A 10,788-nucleotide genomic window follows, 5' to 3' on the forward strand; every position below is an offset into this window, starting at 1 on the left:
CTTGGGTAAATATTTCCGTAATCAAATAAGCATTAAATTAATTATCGTTAATTAGAGGCTGTTGAAAATTGCTATTTAGTTCCAAGTCAAGCTTTGATGGAGCTGAGATCAAAGCCATTCCAGCCGTGCCCTCACTGTTTAGTGTATCTAGGCTTACATTATTTAATGCGTCCCTCCCGTTTTTTAAACGATCGGTGTGTGATACAAGTAAGATTTGGCTGCTATTTCTAGCAGGTCGAAAGACAAGGGAAAAGGCTTCTGTATTGATTAGTTTTTATTTTTTTACTTGATTGAGTTGGCCAAATATTATAATTGACCAATGCCCCCCCCCCTTTCAAAAGCCTTGGGCTTAAATTAGAAATCTTTGGTTTAAGACACTTTCATGAATTTAGGGAGAATATGTTGAAAGATGCAGGCGTGGATGTGTGATAAGAAGCTGAAAAGTACCTGTAAACTATTGGGGGCGATTTCTAGTCCTATTAGACGTCCTTGATGTGAATGGAATTTTGAATGTCTTCGGGGCTGTGGTCTCAACTAGCGACTACATCTATCTCTATTCTCCATCTGGTTCATATTTTATCGATCGTCGACGGATGAAAAACAAGAAAAACATCATCATTTAATTTATTTTATTTTCTTTGTGTATTCAGAAACGTTTCTACATACATACACATGCATATACATATATATATATATCTATATATATATATATATATATATATACACACACACTTTACCTTTAGATTTGTGTTTTCACAGGCTGCCGAGACCATGTATGTCTTGCGGTTCGGTCTAACAAACATTGAACGTCTCTAAGATAAACACACGTTATTTCTGATAGTGTATGATAATGTTACAAGTGAGTGTGGTGACAAATTCTATATATATATATATATATATATATATATATATATATATATATATATTGTTTTTTTGTTATACGTTTTACTCTTCTTAAATAAATGTCATTGGAAAAAGAAAATACACGAAAAAAAAAAAAGAACCACAAAAATTCTAAAAAGAAATTGAAAAAAAAGTAATTTTGTTGGGATGACATGTCCCTTTCTTTGTCTGGTGAGTGGGGGGGGGGGTCAACTCTGTAAGAAGGGATCACCCCCATGGATGTGTATCAATACTGACTTCTAACTTGGGCAAAGAAGGTCATACATTGGTACGGAGATTATATATATATTTATATAAGGGCATTACTATACATGAATGCCTCACGCTATGAAGGTCAAACTACCATAATAAACACAGTAGTTTGACCTTAGAGTCCCTCATAGTGTGAGGCATTCATGTATAGTAATGCCCTTATATAAATAAATATATTTTGGGGAATAAATGATGGATTTTTCCCTTATGAGGTTTTTTTTTCACGCTCGCTACTTGATAAATTCTTATAAAAGAATTCATCCTATTATTGAATTAATTATATATATATATATATAAATAATCAAAATAAGTAACAGGATTTCAAGTAGTTCTGCATCACCTCTTGACATCCTGTCGCTTATTTTGAATTTATTCACTTCGAGTTGTGCGAATAATACCGGACTGACTTGGTGCTTCAACTCAAGTACCTAATTCAACTGAATGTTCATTATTTCTTATATATATATATATATATACACACACACACATTCACACGTGTGTATTGTATGTATATAATATATATATATATATGTGTGTGTGTGTGAGTGTACATATATCCATACACGTATTATATATATATGTCTTACATTGTGATATGTTCGTCTTTATTTCTGCCTGTGCTGTTCGTAGATTCCTTCTTAGACAATTCCAGTAGCAAATCAGGTTTTTTTTGACAAGGGGTTAAAAGTGGGTCCTTCATTGAACCCTTTACCATTTCTTGTGAAGAAAGAGGCGAAGTGAGCGGGCTTCCATCCCGCTTCATAGCGGGTATTACTTCGTGTGTTTAACCTACGATGAATCAGGGGCCCTATCCAAAGTACTAGTTCAAAAGGGTTTGTTATCCTGCGATAAACCGTGGCCCTATCCAGAAGATATCTCATCATGTTTGAAATGGTGAAACTAGAGCTAGACGTTAGAGGTGAATTCTCGATTGTTACAGTGGAACCCTGCTTGGTTTTCTGTGACAATAGCTTTGTTACTTTTGAATGAGAGCCGAGGTATTTGCCTGAAGCAGACTTGCTCGGTTTCGTGCCTCAACAACTGGAGTAGCACTGCAATGTTTTCCCGTTTCACAGAAACCAACACTGAGCTCTTTAACTTGAGAGACTGAAAACGCTGACGCATTGTCCATTCGGCTGCCCTAATGGTTTTCACGTAAACTTGTAGACTATCGTGGGACTCGTGAGTTTAGGGGGTCCTGTTACTAATACTACTACTGCTGCTGCTGTTGTCAATTATGATAGTAATATATGTCATTAACAGAGGTTGATTAAAAAAGAAAAGCTTTAGCTCTGGAGTAAATGTCATCAGAATTGAAGGTTGAAAGCATAATAGGCTAATTTTACCCAATAATATACCAGAGTTAATCCAGACGATTATACAACAGCATTTTAATGTTCCCAGGCAAACGATATTTATTAAATACCAGTTGAGTACTGGGGTCGATATAATCAACTTGTCCCATTCCTCAAACTGCTGGCCTTATGCACAGATTATCATTGGGTCAAATTCCATCCAAGCTGACTTCGTCTTTTTATTCTTCCGGGGTCGAGCACTGGGATCAAATAAATCGACTACCCCCCCCCCCCCCCCCCCGCCACAAATTGAAGACTTGTGCCTATTGCAGAAAGGATTATTATTATTATTATTATTATTATTATTATTATTATTATTATTATTATTATTATTATTATCATTTATTATTATAATAATAAAGGCAGCGAGCTGGCAGAATCATTAGCACGCCGGGCGAAAATGCTTAGCGGTATTTCGTCTGCCGCTAAGTTCTGAGTTCAAATTCCGCCGTGGTCGACTTTGCCGTTCATCCTTTCGGGGTCGGTAAATTAAGTACCAGTTGAGTACTGGGGTTGATGTAACCGAACTTGCTGGCCTTTTTGCCAAAATTTAAAGCAATTTTTACTATTAAGACAGCGAACTGACAGAACCATCAGCACGCCGGGCAAAATGCATTTCGTCTATCAACCTCTGAGGTCGACTTTGTCTTTCATCCTTTCGGAGTCGAGATAATCGACTTACTCCCTACCTCGAAAAAGAAAATTGCTGGCTTTGCGTTAAAATTTGAAACCAATATGAGAGAGAGAGAGAGAGAGAGAGATAGAGAAAGAGAGAGAGAGAAAGATTTGTGTTCTATTTCTAGCAAACCAAGACTCCACATCTTTCATTGGTGTATTTTTTCATCTCTTCTTAATAAAATTGGCCTGACACGACATTACTTCTTTTAAAAGATGGTTGGTCGCCTGGTTGCTTGGATAATCAATACTTTGGTTGCCTAATAAACTGGTTGTTTGCATCCTTTATTATCTGATTGGTTAATTACTTTAGAGATTGTTTGCAGCAGAGTTTAACTGTTTGGCTGTGTGTGTGTGTGGGGATGTTTGTATGACTTCGTGGGGGGGGGGGACGCTTGTTTTGATTGGTTGTTTAGACATTGGCTATCGATGTAAAGTTATTGCTTTCATCAGCTTTAGGGTGGGGCTGGGACAGGTGGAACATGGCGCCAACCCCCTCCTAAATGTCGAATAGCATTAAATTCCAAAACTAACAATAATAATAATTTATTTCTACTGTAGGCACAAACCCTGAAATATTGGTGTGTGGGGTGGAGTGGGGCTGATTCATTACATCGACCCCAGTACATAGCCGGTAGTATATTTTCTCACTCGCGGCGGGATGAGAGATAAAGTCAACCTTGGCTGGATTTGAACTCAGAATGCAATGAGTCGGAACAAATATCGCAAAGCATTTTGCCCAACGCTCAGACGATTCTGTCAATTCACCTATCTAATAATAATAATAATAATAATAATAATAATAGACAAGACGAAGAGAGTGATGCGATAGTAATAGACATTTTATTGGTTGAACGATATTTCGACAGTAAGCCTGTGTTTGTCGAGTTCAAAATAAGAAATTATAAGAATTCAAATTTAATGTATGAACGAGAACAACCAGCGTCCACACATGGATGTCATTCCATCAACGTGTGGACGCTGGTTGTTCTCGTTCATACTTTAAATTTGAATTCCTATAATTTTGAATTTTTATCATTTCTTATTTTGAACTCGACAAAGACAGGCTTACTGTCGAAATATCGTTCAACCAATAAAATGTCTATTGCTATCGCATCGCTCTCTTCGTTTTGTCTGTTTACCTTTGTGAAGAGTTACGTCAATCTTTTTAAAATATAATAATAATAATGGTCGCAATGCGTTCGTAAAGCTCATGTGTTTTAGAAAGGCAAGTCTTTAATGCAGATTTAGCAGAAGTGAGACTGTTAGCCGGCAAAAATTCCTCCGGGACAGGAACACAGTCACTCGTAGGTATCATTAGTTTGATATTCACAACTTTAGATGAGAATTTAAAACGTTGGTTCATAAGTTCAAGTTTTGGGATCTATTTTTAAAAGAAAATAAGTTATTCAGTTTTCATAGGATCCCGGAAACATCGAGTTATGGCATTCTAGATTGATTTTGCTGTTGTTTCATTGTCATTTATGGAACTTAACGGTTTTGGAAATACTTTGGCACAGAATTGCGTACAGATGTATATATAATATTTATAATACACACACACACACACATATATATAATGGGAGTATGTGTACGTATGTCCACATGTTGCCAAGAGACTTCTTAAATTTTATCTTTCAATTTCCAGTGAATCATAGATACAATCAGATTTTTAGAAATTCGAACAAAGGAAACTAATTTTGCAAACTCAATAATCCATAAAATCTAATTAGACAATTCAATTCATAGAAATTATATTGGTTCGATTGAGAACTATTGTAAAGTTTGCTTTTATCAACATACTCATTTAAGGACCAGGAAAAAAATGTCCAAAAGCCTTTGAATTGCATTTTGTTTTCAAAGGAACAAGATTGGCACCCCACATGTCTATGGCGATTTTCGGTCAAATTTACACTGTAAACTTTAAGGGAGACGTTATATTATTTCAAGACAACAAAGGTTTATACAAATGATCAAAAAAGTTAGATTATTGTAGACATATCACGAAGTACTTATCAATCTTGTACTTCCAAATGGCTGATTCAAGCAGCAATATGTATTTCATACAGAGGAAATTTCAGAAAACTTGGATTTATATTTATTACATCCGATTTGAAATATTTAGAGACACCTAGACAATTCGAGTAAGTTTCCTTGCGATGTTTTAAATTTGACGGGGGTATTGTTGATATTTTCACATTTTTTTAAATTGTATACACACACACACACACACACATACATATATATGCAAGCACATATATTTACAAATATCCTTGTCCTCTACACTGTATAATTTATTCTTATCGCTATGTCTATGCCATCGCTCCGCCTTGGTTTAAAAGAAAAGGTCATTTCGTTTGCTAACAAGATTACGTCATTTCATGTCACCCAACCATTTTCGCTCTGTTCGTTATATCCCAAAGTTCAGGCTTCATTTTACTCACTCATCCAACGATCAACAAAGAGAAACGCGAAGGAAGAATTTGTAAAGTGACAGCTTCCAATAAATTACATCACTATTTTCTTTTTCAATATTGAGTACTCTTTGCCCTTCCTCTTTTTGTCTCCAATACGTTATATATATATATATATATATATATATATATATATATATATATATATATGTGTGTGTGTATATGTATATATATGTAATGTAATAGAAAGAGAAGAGAAGTAGACTAAATGAAAGGTAAACCCACCAAAAGAGTAACAACGTCATAATCACAATAAAATCAAAGAACAGCAATAAGATCAGTGATGTGACAAGAAGGTGGTGGTGGTGACGTATGTGATTGTGAGGCTGGAGTTATTTGTTTCGGATAATGATGATGATGATGATAATAATAATAATGACAGTCACTTTTATGGGAATGTCGGTGATCAGTCATTGTTGAGGAAACACAATCACGTGTAGGATTGTGTGTGTGTGTGTGTGTATGTGTGTGCATTTCTCTGTATGAAACTAAGGGTTTCTCTCCGTTGCTCCTCGTTCTCGCTTTTCAAAACATCGAGATGAAGAAATGCAAGACTTGGAGTAGCGACAACTGGAAGTTTCTTCGCCTTCCAATAAATAAATAAAATACTCAATCGAATTGAATTTATATCTCCTCGTTTCTAAATTTAAACGTACGAGAAAGAGAGTGAGTGTGTGTGTGTGTGTGTGTGTGTGTGCGTGTGTGTGTGTGCGTGTGTGTGTGTGTAATTCTAAATTTTCATTTAATTTTTTCGCTTGTTTCATATTCATTTTCAAATGTGTTTCTATAATTTTATGTTTCGTTAACCATCACCACCATCACCGTCTTTGTTATCGTCTCAAATTTTCACCTCTTTTCATATTTCTTTCTGTCTTTCTTTCTCCCCCCCTCCTTATAATTAATTCCATTTCTTTATATCTTAAAGAATTTTCTTTCCTAAATTCTTCATTTCGGTGTCCTTCCGTTAAGAATCTCGTGGCATCACTTTGTTGCGTTCAGTTTTCAAAAGCTGTTGGGGACCCTCGAGATCTCGCCGACCAATCCGAGAGCTGCAGCGTGTTCACGGGAGCGCATGCGCAATGCTGCAAGGCTTTCATCTGCCGTACACCTGTCGACATTCGGCGCACCTGTAGGAAATAGAAGAGGAGATAACTTGCTAATTGGATATTCCATATAGAGAAAGATGTATTATAAAATAGTTGTAGCTGTTTTGCTTTCGTAGGATCAGAATTGTACCAAATGTGACCACCTTGTCTTTTAGTACGCCAGGAACTACATTCTCCAATGGTTATGCGGTTTTAGAGAGTTGGTTAATAGTTTCTCTTTCTAGTAGGTCGTATTGCCTGGTCAGTAGATGGAGTGATAGGGAGAGAGAAGGTTTATCAATATATTTACTGAGAGAGAGAATTATCATTAAGGCGGCAAGCTAGCAGAATCGTTAGTATGCCGGACAAAATGCTTAGCGGCATTTCGTCCGCCTTCATGTTCTGAGTTCAAATTCTGCTGAGGTCAACTTTTCCTTTCACCCTTTTGGAGTCGATAAAGTACCCGTTGATTACTGGGTCGATTTAATACCCGAACTTGCAGGCCTTGTGCCAAAATTTGAAACCAATATAAATACATTATTAAATGAGTTTCTACTTCAACACAACGAAATTAACTGACCTGTTGTAATGTGGTGAGGATTATAAGGAAAGCTAGTCTTCATGTCTGTGTAAGGATAATGGCTACTCGACGGATAGGTGGCGCTCAAGCTGGCGATGGTGGTTGTAGCTGTGGCGGTCGGTGGCGACCAAGTGGAGGAATGCATAGTGTCGGCCGTCGATAGACTTTGGAATCCTGGCATCTAATTAAGACATAAAAAATAAAACTAATTCAAGACTTTCAGAGATTCAGACGAAGATGATTTTTTTGTTTGCTTTTTTGAAAAATGGTAAAAGAAGGAAAGAACGAATTGAATAATGACCAAAGTGATTTCTAATTTAGACCCGAGAAGAGCAATTTTGAGGGAAAGGGAATTAATTGATGCTAGTCTGGGGAGATAGTGATTAATGGCTGGAGAACCTTTAACCCCTAAAGCGCTGGATTTGCACTTACATAGCATGGACTGCTGAGCACATTTTATGTAAATAAGACTACCATGCACACATAAAAAACAAAAATAGTTAAAATATCTTCTTAGTATATAATAGTGGCAAGTTTTACATCATCTGAAAAATCATTAGTTGAACTATTAGACCACTTGTATTCTGGGGGGTATCGGAGTATTTGAGTAACGTTAGACTCCCAACAAACGTCCATAAATTAAATGCATCTATCTGGGCCACGATCGTAGCCTGTCGACCTGTGCCTGACGGTCACAATCGTGTTAATGATAGATTTGGACGGGGAAGTGAAAGTGGGAGTATCTTTAATTATAGTCCTGCTCTATAAGGTCCGACTGTATTTTCACCCCTTCGATTCCAACTTTCACTCTCTTCCCCCATTTGGTCTCTCCCCCACCAGATCATTCCACAACTCTTCTTCCATTTCATTCCTAGTGGGGGTGAAGTTTCCCCACTCCATTTATATGGGTCCTCAAACGGGGTCCACAGAAAACTTTGCTGTTTAAATTTATTTGCAAGAAACTGGTTATAATTCCACACCAAATATTTAAATTTTTGTCTATACAATTCCTAATAATTATTTAATTAAAAAATATAATGGGATTTTTCTAATGCATCGAATGGCTTGCGTGGAGATTGCGTGAATCCTCACGGAAGGTCCACTCAACCATTGACTTCTGTGAGTGAAGAAGTGAACATTTCCCGGTTTAACGCCACTACCTGCTCCCTGGAATCTTCGAGTCTACGCTGTGGCAAGCATTCGATGAGGACACCACCCTCTCTCCTTCCCACCTCTCCCCGACTAAGTAATGAAAGAAAGAAAGAATGAGACCGAAAAAGCCCCTATTGAGGGTCTTCAGTTTGAACTGTACCTGGTTTGCATGTGGGAAATAAGAGTCCACCAAAGCAGAGTAAGGTCCGTCAGCTTTCGGTAGACTTGGATAGTTGTCTGGTCGAACAAGGCCTGGGTAATGTGCTGTAACGTCGGGTTTCAAAGAGGTTTGACTATGGAATGGTGCAGAGAATGAAGGAGCCGTGGCCTGCGATGACCGGTGCCAAAACGAATCTGAAATAACAACAATAATAATAATAATCCTAATAATACTTCCTACTATAGGCGCAAGGGCTGACATTTTGGGGGAGGGGACCAGTCGATTATATCGATCCCAGTGCGTAACTGGTACTTAATTTATCGACCCCGAAAGGATGAAAGGCAAAGTCAACCCCGGCGGCAGTTGAACTCAAAACGAAAAGACAGACGAAATGCCGCTAAGCATTTCGCCCGGCGTGCTAACGTTTCTGCCAACTCGCCGCCTTATAATAATATTAATAATAATAATGATAATAACAATAATAATAATGTTTCTCTGCCCTAGGTGTCAAGAAGACACTCGGCAAGAAATGGAAACAAAATTGAAAGAAGATAATGATGATGATAATAATAATAATTTCTTTATTAGCCATCAGGGCCGAACGCAAAGCATAGAGGACGAGGGACAGTGGGGTTAAACGTGTAAACAGCAAATAAACAACGATTAACAAAAAGATAAAAATCAACAATATGCTTCCCCAATTGCTGGAGTTCCACCGCAAGGTGACCAAAAACTTTTTCCACATTTTGAACCCCTTAACACCAAAAGCTCCTTAGGAAAGCAGCCTGTCCTCTCCCTTCCATTCGGCCTACAGGCGCACACTGAGAGTAGGCTCATTCACGCGGGCCATTCTTGTCACAGGCCTGGAATTTTTTAGGGGAGGGATAGTCGATTACATGACCCCCATTGCTCAACTGGTACTTAGTTCGTGGATCTCGAAAAGATGAAAGGCAAAGGCGGAATTTGAACTCAGAACGTGAAAACGGTCAAAATGCAAAGCGGCACTTTGTCCGGCGCAGTAACGATTCTATCTACTCGCTGATTTAGATTTTAAATTTTGTGCAAGGGCCAGCAGTTTTTGAGGGGAGGGGAAAGTCAGATACATCTCGACTGGTATTTATTTTATCGATTCCGAAGGATAAAAGCAACCGCATAATGATCAATAGATGGATCCTGTTGTCTGAGCACCCCCTCTCTCTGTACCACACACACGACATCCTCACGTGGTAGGCTCGATAATTGTTGAGAGATTTCTCCATTAGTAGCCTTGTTAACCCACAAAGTGTGTGTATGTATACAGTAATCACTCGCTATATCGCGATTCACCTATCGCGCCCTCAGCACATCGCAGATTTTTCTGGCTAAATTTATATCGCGTACTCCTCAGTATTTCGCGGGTTTCTGCGGTCCATAGGTATTTATATTTTTTTATATTTTAATTATTTCTGTCGTAAAATAAGCATTTTCACACCTAAACATCAATGAGATAAATAAAAATACAGTACTGCATTGTATAACACATTAATTAAAATATATTAAAAGAAAATACGTAATGCAGGTTCAGTCTCATTGCGTGGCACCTTCTACTATAGCCTCGGGCCGACCAAAGTCTTGTGAGTGGATTTGGTAGACGGAAACTGAAAGAAACCCGTCGTATATATATATATATATATATATATATATATATATATATATATATATTTGTGTGTGTGTTTGTGTTTGTGTTTGTCCCTTCACTATCGCTTGACAATCGATGGTGGTGTGTTTACGTCCCCGTAAGAGACCGATAGAATAAGTACTTGGCTTCCAAAGAATAAGTCCTGGGGTCGATCAGCTCGACTAAAGGCGGTGCTCCAGAATGGCCACAGTCAAATGACTGAAACAAGTAAAAGAATGTACCGTAGATGAGGAAACGAAGAATCGCACATACTGTATGGAAAACGGAACTCAGGAGGCGAGTGTGTTTCGCATTTGTGTGTAAAATTGTGAATTTATTTCAAGCCCCACGGTATCGCCCAAGTGTTCCGCACCTACTAAGGGTTCTGGCAGTGAACCCAAGCGCCAGAGGAAGATGCTTACTATAGCAGAAGAGGTGAGACCCCTCGGCATGTTTAAGGAAGGTATGCGAATGTAGGCCGTCAAAAGAACTTCA

General features: G+C 37.9%; 1 protein-coding gene across 1 annotated transcript; it reads right to left on the reverse strand.

Annotated features, from left to right (window-relative positions):
- Positions 1-614: 614 nt before the first annotated feature.
- On the reverse strand, positions 615-10,202 carry LOC149130957 (uncharacterized). Its single transcript, XM_089343043.1, has 3 exons — positions 8,637-10,202; positions 7,325-7,505; positions 615-6,786 (listed from the first exon to the last, which is right to left on the reverse strand). The coding sequence occupies exons 1-3, from the start codon at positions 8,895-8,897 to the stop codon at positions 6,662-6,664; spliced, it is 567 nt and encodes a 188-aa protein (XP_089199169.1). The 5' UTR covers positions 8,898-10,202; the 3' UTR covers positions 615-6,661.
- Between the last annotated feature and the right edge of the window lie 586 nt (positions 10,203-10,788).

The sequence above is a fragment of the Octopus bimaculoides genome, chromosome 26, assembly GCF_046866305.1.
Source record: "Octopus bimaculoides isolate indiv1 chromosome 26, ASM4686630v1, whole genome shotgun sequence".
NCBI lineage: Eukaryota > Metazoa > Mollusca > Cephalopoda > Octopoda > Octopodidae > Octopus > Octopus bimaculoides.